We start from the raw sequence: 22,111 nt of genomic DNA on the forward strand, positions 1-22,111 counted from the left end.
TTTTAGGCTGCTTGTAAGACTGACAGAGAGTCCTACAACATGAGCTGTAATTCATTCTAGTTATGAGCAAGCCTTGTTATGCATCCAACTCGCCAAAGACAAGACAGTTTAGCAGTAACTTACTGAAAACACAACTTTTAGGTCAGTCTGACATTTATTGTGCATGGCAAAACATTCCTTGCAAGTATTGCTCACTGTCATCGGCTCTGACAGAAGCCCACACCAATGCCTTGTCAGCAGACCAAAGCAGAGGACTGACAACCAGCTTCATACTGTGAGTTGCCAAACACTGTTTATATAAATTAATGGATGTGCAGATAAATAGACAGATGCAAAATAAATGTTAATATAATTGCTCCTTTCTCCTTCACGTTTTTGTTTGGGATTTCTTATTCTTTGTGGTTTCCTTTCTTATCCCACTCATCTTTTTTCTTAGGGATCACAATCCAGCTCTTTATTCTGCTGTCTCCTCCTTCCTCTCTTCAGAGCCACTGCTATAAACAAACTCTTCTGTTCAGTCCAGGAGTCTGCCTGAAAGGACTCCTTCCAGCCACACCAGAGGATGCATGAGGAATAACGGAGTGATAAAAGGAATAATGGAGGAATAATGGTGCAGAGGACACATTAGGAATAACGTCAGGATGATCTCTCTGTTCCCAAAAAGCAGCTCTGTTTTCAAGATTGTAACTTGCCTGTGGAAGGAAAAAGGTGTCCATCTATCTCTCTACCCTGTTTTCTCACAGGGCAGAAAAGTTATGTAATGTAGGGGTTGACACACCTGAACAGGACTTAGGAGATTCAAGCTCAGCCACCATGTCTGCTGCCAGCTGCCCAGGCAACCTAACGGAGTAAACTCATCAGCACCAGGCATTGAGTTTTGCTGTTCTCATTTCCAGCTTGTTCTACCACAAGGCACTAACATCCAGAAATCCACCCCTAGTCCTAGACTTATTTGTAAGGAAACCAAACTAAAAGACACAGATTTTTTTTACACAATTTGACAAAGGATTTTATTTTGTAATATGACCTGAAGCAAAACTGTTGAGATTTTTTGGAAGAAATATTGTGCAGCACCCCACCACAGACTACTTTCTTGTGTGGCCTGAGCCTACCAAGAATACTACCTGGCAGGCTCCAAATTTCAACTTCTGTCAAGAGAGCACTAAGAAACTCCTCCAGGAGACAGAGATGAGATAGCACTTTGGTTATGTTTCTTTCTCTGCAGACCAAAAAACTGTTGCAAGCCACAAAGAAATAGTCTAGTTAGTCAAGATATTCTTGTTTAAAGGGTTTTTTTTGCAGTGGAAGTTTGGAACACTGATTAAAGGATTCTCATGCCTCAGAAAAGAATCCTTTCACAGAAAATAAAATTAGATTTTTTAAAAATCCTAACAACTGAATGTCCAGATCCAAGTATTTCAATGTGAGCATGTTGTTGCAGGGCCTCATAAGAGACAACCACAATGAGATTGCCAAGAAGAAAACTGAGCATCTAAATGCTCCATGCCTTACTCTCCCCCTCTAAAAAGGGAAAGTGTGCAGAGCATCCTTAAGCCAAATCAGCCAATCATATAAAAAAAAAAAAAGGAAGAGAAAAAAAAGGGAACATTAAGTACCAAAGGAACAACAAATCACAGTGACAATGGCATTGCCTAAGCCATCTTCCTCCCCCTCATCAATTTCTGCACTGCAAAACAAAGAGAAAAAAAAAAATCTAAAAATGACTCAAAACAAGTCAATTATAAGTTTGAGCTGCAAACATGGACCAAGTCCCCACTAATTCCATCCCCCTTGGCCACTCTCCACCTAATAGACTAGACTCCCATCGTCCCACAAGCCAGACTTGTCCCATCCAGTCCAATTTAATGAAGCAACAGTTTGACATACTCCAACGCCCTTCATCTCATGGGGCCTGCTGGTCTGAATCCTCAACCTTGGATACGCCAGGAGAGTGGGATGCCAACTATTTGCATCTCCTCCATCAGAGAGTTCTGATTAACAGTGAGCTATGGCTGGTCCACTTATATCATAAAGGAAGTAAAAAAACAAAAAAAAGACCACATTAAAAAACCATTTTAAAATATCATAAAATGATGAAGCTGGTAATATTTTCCCACACATCAGTGTTGTGATCGGGAAGTCTGATTTGCACTATCAAAAAATCAAACGTCAAGTGGCAGCTAATATCCTAAACTGGTATCAGAGCAAAACGTAACTACTGGTGATTTATAAAACTAAGATACAGAGTGGAGGGACTGTAGATCCAAATTCGACTGGCAGACAATTTTATGAAATTGTAAGAATTCAGCCAATGAAAATTATAATTTTCCTTATTTTTGACTAATTAACTGGTTAGCTGTGTATCTTCAGCATTTACAGCAATAGCTTTCCAAAATGAGAGCAGGGATTTCCCCCCCATCTCGTTAGAAATATGTTATTTAAGACAAGTCTAAACAGCTTTGCTATCCTGAAAGCAAAAAAGATGGCTTGGTGTGGTCCCCACCCATCAACTTGCAGCAAACGCTGCCCTTGGAGCTATCCAAAGCTGTGCTGGATCATCTGCTTCGCCTGCAGCTGCAGAGAAGCCAGCTCCGAATTTCTTGGGTCAGTTCTGTAAACATCTTGGACTTCTTTCAGCATGAGCTGAACACAAATCCAGTGATTCAACTTGGACAGCTGCTACTGCCAGGACACACTTTCAAACAGACATTGCTGTGTGCGCACGTGTTTTTGTCTGCATGTGTCTAGGAAGTCTACAGGGATTTGGGAAAGGATTTTTCTCCTCTCTATCCAGAGATCCTTGCTAGCAGCACAAGTTCCATGAAAATATGCATGACTACAGTAAACAACAATCTTTCTTTCTTGCTAGGCATCAGCAATTGCAAAGGGGATAGCAAGTTAATTCTATGCCTTAACACTAGAAGAAGAATTTTGAGTGAATTTTCTCGCGTGTTTCTCCCAGCAGCTTCTTGGACCTCTTAATCATTTTTCCCCTCTCTTTTTTTCCACATGCTTTTTTGACAACTGAATTTTCTTCACAGCTTTCATGTTCACATAATATTTGTTCCATACGCAAACAGGCTATTAAACACACTTCAGCTACAATATCCATGTCAGCAAATAATTTCTGACATTGCTCAAGGGACATTTTTGCTCACCAAATAAACTCTGAATGCATAATGGAGCCAAAATGTTTGAGTTTAGGAGCATAAACACCAGTAATTAAACACTTTCATATAAGAATGACATTATTCCTCCCAAAAGAGTCTGGGTGTCTACAGCTCAAATTTGGCAGTCTGTCTTTCACACACACATTTTACTTCAGCTATTTGATAAATAGTGTATTTCATCAACACTCACTAGAAAACATTTGACTGATCCCAGTCTTAATGCTGCAATGCCTGTAACAAGTTCTACTACTCTCAGTGCTAAGGAAGAGAAAGAAGTGCTTTGAGATGTGGCATTTGAGACTCAAAACCACTTTCATGCTCTATTGCTATATTTGTGAACGATTTGGAGTATTACTCTTCTCTGCTCCTCCATTGCTCCTCTGTGGTACAGGGATGCCTGTAGCTTCTTTTCAGCTCTTAAAAGAGATCCCTAAAGCTTATGCGTGGTAAAATCATTTTATTTCTGAGATGCTGAGCTCCTGCAGCACTTATGTTAACATTAGTTTAACATTTAAACTCTGTTCTCCCAGCATGGTAAACATCATGCCCACCTCTTTGGTTTACAGGAGTTTAGGATGGACTCAAAGCAATATCTTACCTGTTTGCTGGAGTGAACACTGTTTTTATTCCTGTTGTTGTCCAGCAGTCCCCCACATTTGCCCAACGCTGCCAAGTCCTTCATAATAGAGTTCAGAGCTTCTTCTTCATCTGTGAAAGAAGGACAGACAACTGAAGTGTGGAAGGCAACCATGCCCCTGAAAGCACAGAGTGAAACTGCAGCATTGCAAGTACAATCTTTCAACCCTATTGGGTCAGAAGACAGGGTATCCAGCCTTCCTGGCATTCAAAGACCACACTACAGTCCCTCCCAGCCCATTGTGCCCTGGAAATACAGATTTCTTCATAGAATCATTTCAGCTGGAAGAAACCTTTAAGATCATTGAGTCCAGCTTTTGTCCCAGCCCTTTCAACCACTAGACCATTACCCTAAGTGCAACATCCACCCGTCTCTTAAACGGCTCCACAGACGGTAACTCCACCACCTCCCTGAGCAGTTTGTTCCAATATCTGACAACCCTTTCAGTAAAGAAATTCCTCCTCATATTCATGACAAAGATCCTCAGAAAAGCTAGTAACTGAGTGTGGGTGACCAGTGCTTCTCCAACTCATAGCACATATCCGCTGCCCATGGGGCCCTTCAGAGAGGGGCCCATAGATAGATGCATTGACCAGGGGACAGCATTCACTTTGTGAGGTAAAAGGTGGTGCTCTGCAGGACAGAAGCCTTTCTGAATCAAGAAAGCTCACACAACACATCACAGAAGCCCAGAATGGTAGGAGTTGGAAGGGACCTTAAGAGATCAACTAGCCCAACCACCCTTGCCGAAGCAGGTCCATCTCGATCAGGTCACACAGGAATGCATCCAGGTGGGTTTCAAAAACCTCCAGAGAAGGAGACTCCACACCCTCCCTGGGCAGCCTGTGCCCGGGCTCACTCACTTCTACAGTGAAATAGTTTTTTCTTATATTTAAATGGAACTTTCGTGTTCCCGCTTATGTCCATTAGCCCTTGTCCTATCACTAGATACAGCAGAAAAAAGGGATGCCCCAGCCTCCTGACATCCACCATTTAGATATCTGTAAATATGAATGAGATCCCCCCTTAGTCTCCTCTCCTCCAGACTAAACAGCCCCAGCTCCCACAGCCTTTCCTCAGAAGGAAGATGCTCCAGTCCCCTGATCATGTTGCCGGCCCTGTGCTGGACTCTCTCCAGAAGTTCTCTGTCCCTCTTGCGCGGGGGAGTCCAGAACTGGACACAGGACTCCAGATGAGGCCTCACCAGGCCAGAGCAGAGGGGCAGGAGAACCTCCCTCAACCTGCTGGCCACACTCTTCTTGATGCATCCCAGAATGCCATTGGCCTTCCTGGCAATGAGGGCTCACAGTTAATTTGTTATGAACTAGGACTCCCAGGTCTCTCTCTGCAGAGCTACTCTCCAGCAAATCAAACCCCAGCCTGTACTGGTGCATGGGGTTGCTCGTTCCCAGATGCACTCTGCACTGGACACATGGAGTATGCCATAGTTGTTTATCTCCTCATTTCCTCCCTCTTTATTAAAGATGATCAAGAGACACAACTGATTTTAAAAACTAGAGTCAGTGAGAAATCATGTGAGAGAGTAAGAAACTCATTAGAAAAGAGAACAACTGAACTATGCTGGATAGAAGAGACACATATAGTGAGAGCCTGTATGGTATTTCTGACTTCTGCTGTAACTAGAGACCTTTGAAGAACTCTTTCAATCTGAAACCAATCTCCTCATTTCCAACACTTTCACATCTATTTTTGTGGCCTCTTAAGGCAAGTATAAACTATTACATTGTGAAAAATATCACAGCAAGCACCAAAAACCCTATCAAGGTCTAGGGCACATCATACTTGTTAGGAGGGTGTGAAAACCTGCTGTATGCTCCATGTTCATGATGCAGTCAAGGCAGGCAGGTATGAGGCACATGCAGCTTTTAGTGTAAAAAATCAAAACACAGCTACTGTACTTTGTGTAAAACCAAGTGTCTGCAGGGACAAAGGCACCCCTACAACAAGCCAGTCTGCAAATTTAACTCTGAAAAGATGTGAAAGATGACAAAAACTATATGAAATCAGACACGACTGGACCTAAATTCTGAGGTTCTTTCCCCAGGGAGGTGTCTGTTTTGGATCATCATGCTCAGATACATCATCATCTCCTCTCTTCCCACTCCTGCTGGGTTCTATCAGGTAAAAAAAGAGAAAAAGACTTCTGTGTGCTGCGCATTCAGAACCATCTCATGAAAGAAATAAGAGGAAAAGTGAGGGAAAAATGTTTAAAATCCAATCTTACTTTTATTTTCAAGCTCAGAAATGAGCTCTAATGTCTATGTGAGGCATTATATCAATATCTGTATCTTCCTGGAGGCAATGTGTGTATAAATATTTAAAATATTATATGAAATATATGTATAATTTTAATTATATCATTCATATATCAAATATCAAAGTACATATCAAAGTTCATACACAAATTACATATACAAAGATCTTATCAAAGTACATTAAAGTGCAATTCCTTTTCCCTTTCACATTTCCCTCTGGGTTAAAAACACAGGTATGTTTTCCTGGAGGAGTGGCTGGGAGCATAACCTGAAATGCTACAGGAAAACACTCAAGATGCATAACTTCCCATTCTAGTTCAGGAAAAAGAAAAGAAATCACCACAACAAACAAAACACAAGAAGAATGTTTCTATACTTTCGAGTTTAGATTGGTTTTGTGCTAGTCTTGGTGAGTTTTTTTTAAGGGGACCTCTGGGGACAAAGATATTTTTCTAGATAGATTTTTGTAGGAGTAAAAAAAAACACAACACAAAAAACAGGAAAAACCCACTTTCTTGTGGAGGGGGAAGGGAAAGAGAGGGAGGGAGAAGTTAAAAAAAACCTACAAAAAACTAAAACCCCCACAGACCGCCCTCCAGGAATTTTCCACTGAAGCTATAATCTCTAAAATGCCCCTCACCCCTTTCTTTTTTCCAATCCAAGTGACAACAAAAGTTTCCAGAACTCACTAACATAAAACGCAGTCTGTAACGTCATGGGGAAAAGGCTTCAACAGGCAGGAGTTGAGTTGGGGTTTGCTACCAAAACCACACAATTCACCACTACTCTCCCACCTTCAAATCTCCCTGCACATATCTGGCAGCATCTCTGCTTAACTGAACAGTGCCCTGCAAGGATGTCCCAGAACTTCTAAGGTTTAGCATTGTCTGTCTAAAGGAAGGACAGTAGGGTTTTCTGGACATCAATAGTAATAATAATAGAAAATAATAATAAAGCACCAGATAGCAACAGAATAACTTGAAAGTTTTCTGGAGTGACTGTAAACTCTCATTCCAGTCCTCTCAAGAAAAAGATCTGCCAGCCTTCAAGAGTTGGTCCAGCTCCCCTAGAGCACATCCTCAAGAGCTCTCACCATACCCCATGGCTATCCATGAGGATTAGTCACACAGCAGAGAGCAATAGCATGACCCACACTTTTGAAAGGATGCCTGACAAGCACATGGCATCACTGAAGACACCAAGAGAGATCTTTGAGCTGAAGGGGATACTATGGCTATTATCACAAGACACGAGTATTATGGGTCACCGCTTCAGTGTTATTCAGGGGTAGGTTACTTGATCATATGGACAGCAGTCACGAGATTGATATGTTCGTTTGCTACAGGGAAGCTGGAAGTGAGCAACCCTGAAAAACACAGAAGGATTGCAATGGGCAATCACCTCCACAGAAAACCTGTACCTGCTGCCTATCCTACCACACGGGGCTTATGCTGGCCAAGTCAACTGACTTCTGACAGTTGTTACTGACTGAAAAAAATCAAGGAAGGCCAGTTTACCACAGATTTATCTCTTCTCCTTAAACACCGAGGGGTTTCCAATGCCCAGGCAAGGCTGAGTTTATATTATGTGGTTCTTCTTCCTCTACCTACCCACCAATTTTGTCAAAACTTTTTGCAATGCAATCTTCTGAATCCATCAAATACAGACTTAAAAAGTCCTGCTGCCACCAATCCAACCTGCATGATTATGAAAGTCACACTTCCTTAGAAAGTACAGCTGCATACAGCAAAGCAAGAAACATGCACTCAACTTTCAGTAACTATAAGGTTAGGCCATTTCAGAAATATCCAATCATCAGTTTAATCAGCCTAGAATCAGCAGTGTAAAACTGGGCTCTGCTGTCCTGAATCAGGTAGTATTTAGGCTGTCAACTCAGCATCTTCACTCCTTCATCTACTCAAAAGCCAACGTCAAAGGGCATTCTGAAGAGCACTTAAGAGTTCATTATAAAACGAGTGTTACTTGTCAAAAACCCAAAATACACAACCCTGCCACAAATTAAGGTTGGTGAAGTTCTTCCTGCGCAAGCAGGAAAGGTCATTTTCTGCTGCTCGAGTGTGAAAGAACAGAACTTAAGCAGAAATACATTATTTACTTGAAGTAATGTATTTCTGTATGTTGAAGTAGCTTTTTAACTACTTTTAACAGTGTGATTTTAGTCCAAGAGAATGGCAGTTTCAGAGGGACTATGACCAAAGCCTCAATTGTTCCAAATAAAGAGAAAAAAAACCCCACACCACTCTCTGAAGCAACTTGAGAGAGGGAGTACAATTTGCATCATTGGTTGCAAAACTGACACTTCCCAGTCCTCTCCATGACAGCTTTGCACAGGGACTGATGCTTTCCAGACTAATCCTCTTGCCCATCCTAATTACCACTCTTGGGGTCTCCAAGCTGACTCCCAAGAAGGGTGGAGAACTTTGTTCCATGGAAACAAGCAGCCAGCTCAGCCGGTTCAGTCAAAAATTCAAACAAGCACTGAAGCTTACTAGATAATTAAATCCAAATGCCACTTCACAAGCCTCTCCAGTCAAAGGCGAGTCACAGGCTGCTCACTCTCTGTTTGTCTTGGTTTGAGCGAGCTGAGGGTGCAGGATGCATATTTCTCTCCCCAGGAGAAGATACCAGGGAATCAACATGAATCCCACACACAGGGGACTGCAAGATCTGTTTCTCCTGGTCTAGCAGGACCCAAGTATGCTTCAGTCTTGGGAGAAGGCAGCACTGAGACTACACAGCAAATATCCTCCCAGGTTTTGCCACGGCTCCAGAATAAAACAACTGCAAATTGCACACCAATGAAGTATTCACCAAGCTTAGATGGACTTGGAGACTCCTGGAAACCACTGACTTGGAGCAACGTGAGCGGGTTCAAGGAATGATAGAATGGTAGGGGTTGGAAGGGACCTTAAGAGATCAACTAGCCCAACCTCTGGTGCCGAAGCAGGTCCATCTCAATCAGGTCACACAGGAATGCATCCAGGTGGGTTTTGAAAACCTCCAGAGAAGGAGACTCTACACCCTCCCTGGGCAGCCTGTGCCAGGGCTCACTCATCTCAACAGTGAAATAGCTTTTCCTTATGTTTAAATGGAACTTCTTGTCCTCCAGTTTCTTTCAATTACGCCTTATCCTATCACTAGATACAGCAGAAAAAAGGGATGTCCCAACCTCCTGACATACATCATTTAGATATCTGTAAATATTAATAAGATCTCCCCTTACTCTCCTCTTCTCCAGACTAAACAGCCCCAGTTCCCAGAGTCTATTCTCAGAAGGAAGATGCTCCAGTCCCCTGATCATGTTGCCGGCCCTGTGCTGGACTCTCTCCAGCAATTCCCTGTCCCTCTTGAGCTGGGGAACCCAGAACTGGACACAGGACTCCAGATGAGGCCTCACCAGGGCAGAGCAGAGGGGCAGGAGAACCTCCCTTGTCCTGCTGACCACACTCTTCTTGATGCATCCCAGAATGCCCCTGGCCTTCTTGGCCACGAGGATACATTACTGGCTCATGTTTACTTTATTATCAACCAGTTTCTTGCTCCTGAACAACCTTCTGGTCCAGCTTCACTCTCACACTGGTTTGTACAAATTCCCTTAAGGTATTGCAGGTTGACAGGATGAACTGTACAATGAAGCCAGCTCTCTCCCCAACACAAGATGTAAATGGGTATATTTCTATGATGGAAGACCAGGCCACAGAAAAGCTGACTGCACAGACAGCAAAAATGAAATGTAAAAATCAATTGTGTTTAGCACTGTCCCTTTTTCCCTAGATTCTCTTCTTCCATCCTTAGCTCTGTTTTCAGCTATTTCCCTTAATCTGAAACTCATTTCTTTCTTCCCTGCTTCCCTCCAATACCTCATTTTTGTGCTTTTTAAAAGCAGCTTTCTCTGACAAGCTCTTTCAATCATGCTGCTAGCCCATTCAACCAATGGCCACTTCCAGTCAAATATAATAGATCTCAAAGACATTAACTTCCCAAAGGTTCAGGAGTCAGGTAAAATATCCAGTCACACAGAGGAGAGGAACACACAGAAGCAGCCAAGGGTACTCCCAGAAAACAATTATCAGTGTAGCTTTATACTTTTATTAAAGCACACTGATCCATTTTGGCAGGATCGGATATGAAAACCAGCATACCTCCTTCTTACAGAATGGAAAACTTGAGAAGAGATGTTACAACTCACAGGTCCCAGGCACTAAGCAATGTGGATTTTGCACTTAGCAAAAAATCAACTGAGAAGTAAAATCAAAAAGCCCCAAGATGACACATCTCTCTACCCTACAGATCCACGTTTCTGGTGTTGCTACATGCCTTGGGTTCCAGCATGCGTGCAGGAGAGAGGAACATGGAGTTTCAGTCTTAGTACAGCAGGCTTGCTGCTAAGGGAGAAGGAAAAAAAAAAAAGGTAGGGGAGAAAGAGCGAGTCTGAAGGTCAAACACAGACCACCCAAAACAATTTAACAGTCAGGAGAGAAAGCTAATGATGAAGGGACAAAGGAATAATTTAGCTGTGTTCAGATAGTCTAGACGGTGCTGTTATTGTTGGCTTCACTAATATGTCATTACTAAGAGGCAGCTTACGGTAGTTCCATGAAGCTGCTCCCACCAACACTACAAAAAAAAAACCCAAAAAAACCAAAAGTAAAGCACCAGCTGGATGAAGCACACAAGAAGTAAAACAGTCCAGTAAGACATGGCAGGTTCTGATTATGGCCTGTTACACACACGTCAGGCAAAGTGAGGGCTGGGAAAAGTCAGGAAAAAATCCCAGGAGTTGCAGAAGGGAAAAATATTGTCCTCTGAGTCATCAGTGGGCAAGGCTGGAGCATGTAGCTGTCTTGTCATGTACAGTTCTGCTTGTACCCAACATAAAACCACAGACATGGCCACTTGTGGTCACTAAAGATCCCACTGTGCATTTCACAACTGTGGTGTTGATAGTGCAGTTCAGCTGTTGTGCCTAGGTAAATTCCAGTTGCACCCTCCATCGACAACATCCACCTTTCAGAAAGATGATGCAACCATTGGGGCTATCCCCAGGCACAGGGGAAGGTTCTGCGAAGGCTGAGAGGTGATGAAGAGAGGATTGGAAGCTCCACAGAAACTGTTACTTCTAGTAAAAGTCCTCTCAAAAGGGCAAAATTTTGAACATTTAGTGACAAAAATATTGACACATGATAAAACAGAGTGAAAAGAAACATGGAACCACATGACAGTGATACTGATCGTCTTAACTTTGGCCTGCAAAGGACATCAGCCTTTCATCTTCTCTATTTTTTGGAATTTTGGATTATGACATCTATCATTTACCAAAGAGAACCTCAAGTGGAAGCCAAGACTCATTACCTCAGCATCCCTCAGTACCTGGACTTTCAGCTCAACTGTCAAACGGAAAGAAAGATGAGCTGATGTTTGTATCATTTGTCAGAGGAATCTGAGATAGACAAAGGTTGTGTTCAAGACTACACAGGTCTGCAGCCAGAGCTAAATATATAGATGGAGCTTAAGTTCAGAAAGGACTTAACTTGATCTAGCCCTCCTTGCTGTATACAAAGGCCACAGAAATTAATTTAGCAGCCTCTACATCATGATCTTGACCTGCAGTCACTCAAAACAGCCTCTTTCAAAACGCTGCACAGAAAGCCTCAGTTTGTAGAGCTCACACACTTATTCCAATAACCTTACTAACAACTCCCTTTCAATTCCAATTTGAGTACATCTTGCTTCATATTCTGCTCATTACATCTTGATACTTCTGTATCTTAGAGACTCCCTCTGTTAACAGAAATCCCTCCCTTATCTTCTGCAGGTATTCACAGACTGTGATATCATCTCCTTTTAATCCTTCATTTAATTCAATGGAAACACAGCTTTATTTACATTAGAGTAATGCTTAATTCATTCCTACAACTCTTTCCAGTTTTTTTTTTTCTTTACAAAGAGCAGAGCAAACATCAGAGTAACATACATTGTTCAATGGCCACAACACCCATTTCTATTGGCAACGTGAGCATGGCGTAACAGCAAATGTGGCCCACACATTACAGTGAGAGGTCACATCTATTGAATCAATAACAATCTGGACTGCTCACTGTCTTCATCAGAAGGCCAATGTCCTACCAGTCCTGGGTTTGCTTTCCTGGTCCATCAATGCTAACTTATGCAAAAAAGACAAATGCTGCCTTCCTCCAAAAGCCAGAGAGGGGGAAAAAAAAAAAAAAAGCTTGGTGCTCAAGAGAAATCCAGGACTTACGAGTTTCTTCTGTACCTGCAAAAGCCATCAACAGACATGTAATACCACTAGGATTCAGGCCATGCACAAAATACCAGAGGTACAGCATGAACTCAATCTTCACATTCTTTTTCAACCTAAATAATTCTAAATAGCAGAAGGGATTCATTAGTAAACAAACACTGCCATAGTGACTCTCAGTCAATACCACAAAGGAGACTGGTAAGCTAGAAGCTCAAGAGCCTGACTTGGACCATAACAAAAGCCCCTAAGCAAGTAAAGAAGGGACTCAGATACTCCCATGTGCAAGTACAAGTACTATTTTGCAACTCAGTGGTAAAGGGGCAAAACGGATGCATTCATCTAGTCAGAGACCCAGATAAACCTCTATGCCAATGAAATGCACAAGCACAAATAATTTTGCCACTGTCTGAAGCAGTGTCCAGTATCCAATAAAAAGAAAAAAAATCCAGTTACCCTCCCACAGTCCAGAGTACTGTGTGCTACAGCAGGCACATCAGCAGAGCACATTCTCTTAGCAAGTCAGCAAAGGCTCGCTGAGGCAGCTGGATCCTGATGTTGTTCACCCTCCTGCAACCCCACCAAAAGGATGGCAAGGTCATCCATGTGTACGACTCAAGGGCAGGGCACAGCTCAGCAGGTCAAACAGAGCAATTATACACAAGGAAGTGAGGAAAGACCTTTCTGATAGGCAATAATTTCTTGGCAAGAGTTTGTTCACTGACATCTTCAGTTTAGGACACAGAAATTCATACAGATAATGAATGCTGAGAGGCATTGGGGTTTCTTAAAAGCACGTCTCTCCTTATGAAGAAATGATGATGCTAAAGGGTGCATCATCCAAAAGGTATAGAAGACTGTTCATACATTCCTGACAAATCAATGGTAAACACTTGTTCTCCGTAAGTGATATTGGTTTGGATTTTTAATTTTTCCTTTCTAGCAAAGCCAGTAACTGCTTTGTGAAAAGAGGCAAAACCAAATTGATGAGAGGCTTTTAAATAGCTACAGTTATCCACCAAGCCAAATGCCCAATAAAACACCTGTGGGTTTAGGGTACAGTTTACTATCTCACAGACTCCTGTACTCAGGAGTAAAGCTGATTCTGAGAATTCCTGCTTCCTATGCCCCCTCTATCCCATGTCACTCCTCGGGTGACCCATACAACTACTAGTAAAATTGCATAGTCAACAGATCAGAGAACCCATTTAGACCAAAAAGAACCTTCCCCTTTACATGTCCTTGCAAAAGGAGACAGAAATTAGTGCTCAGGAGTGGACCAGAGGGGGGGAAGGCAAGAACCTGTTTTAAAAAACTAAACCAGTTATTTTAAATATTATTATTCTTCAATCTGTATATCATATATATATAACTAATTCTGATCATGACAATCACAGGACCCAATCAGTCCCCAAAATACTCATGTACACAAATAAGCACACCCCCAATGTCTGGGCTCTCACCATGTCTGTAAGAGCACCGAGAAAACAGCAAAAGAGAATATGCTGGCAAATAAGTAAATATGGTATGTTACAACATACTTGAGATCCAGGTGCAGGATAAAAATTTCAGCTGCCCTCTGGACGTCCCTAGGGAAAACCAAAAGCTAAGGTAACACTAGTGACACTTTAGCTTAGATAAGACAAGAGCAACGACCTTGAAACACTGAGTGATCATCAGCACCTTGCAAACATCCAAACCAAAAATCACTGGCATTGGATGGCAAGTTTTATCACATATGTTAAAGTTCAGTGGCTAAGCCACAAACCATACCAGAAATTTCTCTGGATGAACACAAAAAGCTATGGCAAGATGCTGATGCACCCTCGTCCCAGAGATTTACCAGAGACTTCTGCAATGGAAAATTACAAATACATAAAGGGGGGCTGTCAGGAAGATGGAGTCAGGCTGTTCTCAATTATGTCCAATGATAGGACAAGGGGCAACAGGTACAAGCTGGAATGTAAGAGGTTCCAAAGAAACACAAGGTAAAAGTTCTTGACTGTGAGGGTCAGGGAGTATTTGAACAGGCTGCCCAGATGGGTTGTGGAGTCTCCTTCTCTGGAGACATTCAAAACCCACCTGGATGAGTTCCTGAGTGACTAGGTGGTACTGCTCTGGCAGCAGGGTTGGATTAGATGATCTCTCAAGGTCCCTTCCAACCCTTAACATTCTGTGATTCTATGAAAAGGATTCAGGATCCAAAAGATGTTTGGTTTAGCTCAGCAGGGAGGGAAAGCAGGGTTACATCTGTGGTTCACTAAAACCCTTCACTACCAAGATAGCCACGCCTCTGACAGCACTGTATGCAGTAAAATTCCATGGCATGAGCTGCCGGTAGAGCTTTTGCATGCTCTGCAACACGCTGCCCTCCTCCATGGCCCTGTCCTTGAACATACTCATCACTACATTTCCCCCATATATCCCCACACAGGCAGAGAGCTGCAAAGTCTGTCTAAGAAGCCATTTCATTCCCCAGATACAGCCCCTGCAGCATCCTCCAGACAGGTTTGGTTAGGGCACAGCAGCTCCTGAGGCCACATGGAATGGGACAGGACCCTGACGTGTCAGTCAGGCTCACGTTTCCTCAAAGAAGTCACCCCTGAAATGCTTCTCCAGCCCCTAGCAGGTGCTATTTTGCTGCCAAGAGTGGCAGCATGGCCTCTAGCCCTGAGTCAGTCTCCAGGACCAAGAACACCACGTAGGGCTAGGATCCAGGTGAGGAGTTCTGATGAGCTCTATGCTCTGTAGACTGTTTTAGCCCAGGCCACAACATGTTTTGTTGACTAATGAAGGTGTAAGTGCGTAAGCCACTCTGCTTCTAAGCACCTATAAATTTGGCTGTGAGACAGGCAGGTGTTTGCAAAACCATTTGGGATGTGCAAGGAACAGCAGTGTACCTCAGTTCCCTGCTACCAAACCTCACAGCAAAGACTAAATATGCAAGTCTGTTAGCCAAAGTGCAAGCATTTATCCAACAAGGTACCAAATAGAAACACAACCCGGCCTTAACCATTCCAGCAGCTCCAGCACTGCATGGCTCCCAGTTGCAGCCCTAAGGAAGGCAGGAGACAGAGACAGGAATATGGCAGTGAGAGTTAGGGCTTTCCTATAGAAATCCAGAGTGCTGCAAGATAAGCCATGCTAAACCTCTGCCTCTTAGAATCACAGAATCATTTCAGTTGGAAAAGACCCTTATAAGACAGAGTCCAACTGCAAACCTAATACTGCTCTTGGATAAATTCCTTGTTCCTCATTTGCGCTTGCAAGATGAAATTAGTCTAGGAGAGGTGCAAGCAGGGGCTAGACCCTTAAAAAGCAACATTAACAACATCTAAGAAAATTTTCTAAGTCCATAGCTCTCCTGAGCATTAAAAAAATAAAAATAAAAAAGAGAGGTTGTTTGGTCTTATGGCATGATGCTGTTTCTCCCACAGCATCTGCTTGCAGAACTCCTCACCACCTGCAAAACTCCTCACCACTTCAAAGGTATCAAGTACTGGTTTCTCTCTCTCTCATCCCGTAACAAACTTGGACAGCTTTTTTTACCAACCCTGCCCTTTCCTCTACAGACACTAGCCACCTTTTCCTTTAATGGATTAGGATAATTAAATTAAAGGAAATCTTCCCAACTTGCTTTTCTGCTAAACCTAAAATTTGCTCCTTCTGAAGACGGGCTTATGCACCTAAAAAGGCACTGTTTTTTTTCTACCTCTATCAGTTTTATCTAATAAAAGATATTACCTCTCCCCACAACCTATACCTCTCTCTTGAGCACGATTCTAAGAAGAAAAATGTTTACCTAGCAAGAAACACAGCTGGCAAGTTATTTCCCCTGACTGTCTACAATACTTTTGAAGGTTATTTGTGGGCTCATAAAGACCTCTTTCTCCCTCCCAGCCCAGCTACTTCCAGTGCTCAAAGCCACAGCCCAGAGCCTGTAAGCCCTAACTTGTTGCTGCAGCAACGGTTGCAAAAACCCAAATACAGCAAAGTAGATCCAGTCCTGCATTCCCCTGGTGCCCAGAGCACCTGGCATGACCCTAAATGGGAGCCCTGGGTGCAATGGGCATAGTGACAGAAAAGGGAGGAGAAAGAGACAACTCTTAACAGCTCTCAGCATACAAAGAGCAAGTGAAAAGGAAAACCATTGCCTTAGATTGAAGAATGAGGAAAACATGGCACGGCATGAGAGAGCTGAGACATCAGTGATTGCATATGTGTGGGTAGGGAGAGTCAGTCTCTTCTCCCCTCACCAAGTGCGGCATTTCTGTCTCAACAATCCCCCAAAATAACACTGGTTAAACAGCCAGACTGTGACTGTGCAAACAGGCCCTCTCCTCCTTCAGCAAGTTGCAGTGCCCTCTGCCAGCCCAGCCTGCAGTTGTCTTCTCCAAATACACCCACTCCATCAAAGCAACGCTATAAACAAACACTTTTCTCTCATTTCCCACACCTCAGATTACCTTTTGGCTGAAGGAAAAACCACACTTGCTCCAGCGAAGTACTGAGACATAAACCTTTGAGTTATACATACATACACTGAACAGAATACAGAAACACTCCTGGAGTTGTTATCAGAAACACGCATGCACGCTAAGTGGGAGCTCAAAGAACTCACTGAACAAAGCATGAAACAAACCAAAACAATTCCATCCTGAGATCCTATGCTTTATCCAGTTGCATAGCCTTTTGAAACTAAGCCTTCTGCTCTATCCTGCAAAGATACATCCAAAACCTCCAAAAATGGCACTAAGAGTAAAGAAGTGTTAAATGGCATGGTCATGGCCATGTCTACACATAATACAATGATCCAGTGCCAAAGACTTCTGCATGTGTAGAGATACTGTCTTGGACTTGTTACAGCAGAGCAACCTGCCTGCAGCACCAGGATGTCATGGCTGCAGAGGGATAGTCCAGGCACCACTGCACAGCATGACACAACCAGACTGCTATGTCAAAGTACAGCCCATGGAGACACCACAAGCTCCCACTTCCCACCTTGTGGTCTCCACACAAGGTCACGCAGTTTCCCAAGAACATGCCCAGGAGTGAATTGTCTTATGCTTAACTCTGAGACACTAAGCAAACTATAAATAGGAACCTAGGAAGAAAGGTGGATTTGTAATGAACCTCCAGAGATCAATTAATTCAACACATCTCTGATCTACCAAAAGGGAACCAATGATGTGACTGCAAATATCCTGCTTACCCCTTGAAAATGCTCATCCCAATGCATAGAAGAAACAAACACACATAAAAGTGGCTGGGGAAGAGAAACTAATAAAAGCTCAAAACTTTTCTGTGCATCAAAGCTGTTGCAATCCTTTAACTAACAAATACTAAGAGGCATCAGAATCACAGAATGGTGGGGGTTGGAAGACATCTCTAAAGATCATCTAGTCAAACCTCTCCACAAAAGCAGGTTCCCCTAGATCAGGTCACACAGGAACATGTCCAGGTGGGTTTAGAAACCTCCAGAATACTCCAAACCCTCCCTGAACAGCCTGTGCCAGGGCTCTCCGATTCCCACAGCAAAAAGTTTTGCTTCATGTTCAAGTGGAGTTTCCTGTGTTCCAGCTTTTGCCCATTACCACTTGTCCTGTCACTGGGCACTATAACACTGATAAAGATGCACATCACTTCATCTGTGCTGCCTCAACAGTCAAATCCAGAGAGCAGACCCAGGACCACACTATGGTCCTTTCCAAAATGCAGCCTGAAAGATCTAACTGCTCCCTATACAAGCTTTGATGCTATGTTAGCAACGAGCCATAGCAATGCTCCAAGCAATGACATTTGGGAAAGGGGAGATGTACAGCACCTTCCCCCCACAAATTTTACACACAACTGCAAATCTGCATAAGACTCCTACCAAATCAGCTCAATAGCCACAGTGCCTTGCAACGAGTGCTCTCTTCACTGCACCATTCCCACAAGTACTGCTTCCCCAGTGCATCCATATTATGTTTACAGCCAACAGTTTGAAGGCACCCTGAGCAGTTTGTATCGACCATACTCTCTGTAAATGAAGTCAAATTTACTGTCTGCTGAGGACTGGAGCCAGCAACTCATTTCCTACTAGGGCTCAGAGCAAGTTTGAACTTCCCTTCTTAAAACAAATACTGCGTTGACAAAGGAGTGCCTTTTGCCTTCAAAGTGGAATTGACTCTAAAAAATGTTGGGGTTTTTCACCAGGCATTTTAAACTGAAATTTGTCATTGTTTATACTCAAGAAGCAGGTCTGGACTTTCTTCCCTCTCTCTTCCTCCCCCCTCCTTTCTTTTTTACTTGGCTTCAAGTTAGTCCACTCCCCACAAAAAAAAAAAAATATCTCTCTTCTAAGTAACAGAGAAAGAGCAAAAAAACAAAGAGGTAAAGTCAGGATGAGATAAACTGCTTTAGACCTTTCTCCATGGGGGAGAATACACAGTGAACGTTCTTCATTTTTTTTTAAATTCAAACCACTACTGAACTCTAAATCACTTTTCTCCCAAGTTTGTAAGGACAACCCCTAAATTTATTGGTGTTCTTCCCTACCTCCCCTCTCCACTTTTTTTTCCTTAAAAAGAGCACCACTTCAATCAGCCCTGAAAACTTTTGGGTGAACTTATGTAAATGCTGCAATTGTACAAGAGAAGTCCTCAGCCTCCTCCAAGATCTCTTCAGTGACCACATCATGAAGCTATTTCAGGACACTAATTCAGGCTTTTCTATAACCTGCCTCTCTGGTGAGCAGAACAGGATAATCCAAGCTCAATTAGTTCCATGTGTTAACTGAGCACAGAACCCCATGTGAAACAGAATTTGGCCTTGTTCTTCAATCTGCTGAGCTTCTGCTTTTCAGCAAAATTAAAGATGAGAAGCAGAAACCCCAACAGTTGCTGGAATTGCTACTAGGTGGCAGAACAATGTGTAGAACAACTTGGAATTGGTTTTGTGGTCAATGTTCATTCTGCAAAGGGCTTCCTCATACTTTGCCATGCTCACAAATGCATGAAATGCTGGCTGAATTCCAAACCCAGCAATGCTGCTGTCAGTAAGGCACGTGTTTCCTGCTATGTCCTTTACCAGGGATGGGAAGATCCTTCCAGCAGTGTCCCACCTGTATGACATGTTTCAAGCACAGTGGCAAAACAGGGACATTTTTCTTCAATTAAGGTACAATTTCACAAGAGTAACATGATAAAGCTTGATGGTCAATGAATAGCACAAGAAGCTGAAGACAGGCAGGGGCTCTTCCACCTCCCACTTGCTCAGGTGAGCCAACACCACCAATCTGATGATTTACAAGCTAAAACTGAGAGAGTACAAGTGGTCCCAATTTCTGACATCAAGAACTTTCTTTAGTAGTAAAGATCAACATCATTATGTACCTCCACAACTACAAATAATTTCCACTTAAAAACAAAAAGTCTCCCTCAGCATTGCAGAGCAGCTGATACTCAACTACTTCAGCAGAAGAGTGACAAGGTCCAGGTAATCCAGAAAAGCAATATACTCAGGTGCTGTTTGAAACAGGAGCTTTCTTGGGAGAAGAGATACAAGGAACAAAAATGTTCTACCCAGAAATACCAGGAAGATTTGAGAAGAGGCTCCACTTAGAATGTGACCAACCAGATCCTGATGACTGTAAGGAGACAATTTGTCCAATTTTGGCACCACTGAAAGGCAAAAAAAAAATCCTAGAAAGCAATGTAATATTCAGCCAGACCATCTTGGCAACATCTCCCACTGTCATGCTTGATAGCCTAAATCACAATTAGCAGATGCAGAAGTTTAATTGTTTCACAGGAATGCAGTTCTTACCCATGTTTCCAACTACATCAGGCCTCCATTTCACCGGTCCCAGACACTTGTACTTTATCCTCCACTCCCAAGCATCCACCCTGCAATAACAAACATAAACAGAGGTTGCAGATTAATTTTGACATCTCAATGGGGACAGAGACTGAACAGGATCACTCTTCACATAACATTTCCCCACCATCACCTGGGCTGGAGGAAAGAGGAGAAATGCTTGGGAACTGGGACCAGGAGTCTGCTCTCCTCTACACACCCCAAAGGTAACACACCTTAACCTGGTACCTTTATGGTTTTAAGATCTTGGACTCAACAACTTATACTTTTGCCATACGTCTCTTTTGTTAAGAGCAAACCATCCTTAATACATTATACTTTCAATGTGTTTATCTATTATTTAATGTAACCTTAAAGCAGTATCACCTTTAACATGTTACATTTTGTAGCATCACTGTGAGATAATACAGGCTTGAGGATCAGACTGACAACAGAACATGGAAAGTCAGTCTCAGAGGCAGCTTACATCAAAAGCAGAAACCTAAATTTAGGCCTTCCAAATTTCAGCCAAGGTTCCTTAAGGCTGGACCAACTTTCCTCTGACTGCATGGGGAAAAAAGAAATTAGTCTAGGCAGCTCTCACCAGCAACGTATGCCTCATACACCTCTCATGGCAGGCATGTCCTTAACAGCCCTTCCAGAGCCTCCACCTCTTCAAGTGATACTCAGTTAACTGCTTAAATCAATGCAGAAACAGGTTCAGTTCCATGACATGCTGCATTCCGCCAAAGTGCTGTGCCCAGCAAGGAGATTTTTTTTTTTCTTTTGCTCACCAGGAAACTTAAAGAGTATAAATCTTGAGTCTGCTGGAGTCAGTCCTGCTCACTAGTGAAAAACCTCATTTTAGACTCAAAGGCATAATCTACCTGAAGCTGGGCACCTTTTAATGCTAACGGAAGTGAGCAGCAAAGACCAGTCTGCTTTAGCTGGCTGATAAGCACACAGACTTTGTAGCTGCAAACTTACGTGTTACTAGTAATTAAGAACATGGAGAGACATCAAGTACTTCAGACTTTCCCAGAGTAAAACATTCCTGTCCTGCAAGTAACATTGCCCCAAAGTCAGTGAAAGCTGTGCACAGCAGGACACAGACTCATTCTGGAGCATTACACACCATGCACTGAGCAGAAGCAGTAGAAAAAAGACACTTCTTAAAACCTCTCGGCTCAGTCAAATCAACTTAAATACAAACTCAAATCTGAAGTGAAGTGGGAATGATTGCAAACATGCATTAAAACACTTTTCTGCAGCTCTGGCACCTTTGTGCTGGCAAGCAGCAGGATATTTATCCAACTTATTTTGAGAGAGACGAGCAGGAAGGGAAAGCGATAAGAAAGCAGCAGAGGCGGAGACGTACATGTGCCCTGAAGTGCGTTGTTCCTTTTGCTGCTGCAGTTTCCTCTCAGGACAACACCATTTAACATGAGAGCCCATGGCTGTTGAAAACTCTGGCTCTGTTTTCAATACAAAGGAGGAGGCAAGGAAGTAACTAACAGGTTTGGAAATGTTAAAAGATTCTATATTGAAAAGGAACTTGTCTATGCAACACTGAACCAAGACAGCAGAAAACCACCAAGAAAGCAGTGTAAAAACTCCACCCAATCGTAACAACAGCAGAAAATGGCCCAAGTCTTCAGTGCTTTTGCTTTCCAAGTTGATGCAACATATTCAGTAGTTAAGCTGTGTGCAGAGTTTGCAGGGAGAGCCACATGCAGGTAGCTTGGATTAACTCTAAATTCCTGGGACAGCTCAGGTTAACTCTTTTTATCAGTGTAAAAAGACTTTTCTAATGGCTTTCTGGAGACCTTCCAGATCTTTGCAATTCGTATCAAGTTACTAAAGCCTCAAGTTACTAAAGCAGGAATTGTGCAAATAAACCCTGGATAAA

At 42.8% G+C, this 22,111-nt stretch overlaps 1 protein-coding gene across 3 annotated transcripts in view; it reads right to left on the minus strand.

Annotated features, from left to right (window-relative positions):
• LOC104550852 (mitogen-activated protein kinase kinase kinase 3) overlaps window positions 1-22,111 on the minus strand; it is an 82,638-nt gene that overhangs the window by 40,617 nt on the left and 19,910 nt on the right. For 2 of the 3 annotated variants that reach the window (XM_061997233.1, XM_061997234.1), the window contains exons 2-4: window positions 20,173-20,252; window positions 13,905-13,952; window positions 3,769-3,878 (exon numbers count right to left, since the gene is read on the minus strand). In XM_061997233.1, coding sequence (XP_061853217.1) covers window positions 3,769-3,878; window positions 13,905-13,952; window positions 20,173-20,176 — 162 coding nt within the window. In that variant the 5' untranslated portion in view covers window positions 20,177-20,252. The remainder of the gene's footprint in view (window positions 1-3,768; window positions 3,879-13,904; window positions 13,953-20,172; window positions 20,253-22,111) is intronic. The other variant, XM_061997235.1, reaches the window with a different exon arrangement.

The sequence above is a fragment of the Colius striatus genome, chromosome 5 (assembly GCF_028858725.1).
Source record: "Colius striatus isolate bColStr4 chromosome 5, bColStr4.1.hap1, whole genome shotgun sequence".
Classification (NCBI taxonomy): domain Eukaryota; kingdom Metazoa; phylum Chordata; class Aves; order Coliiformes; family Coliidae; genus Colius; species Colius striatus.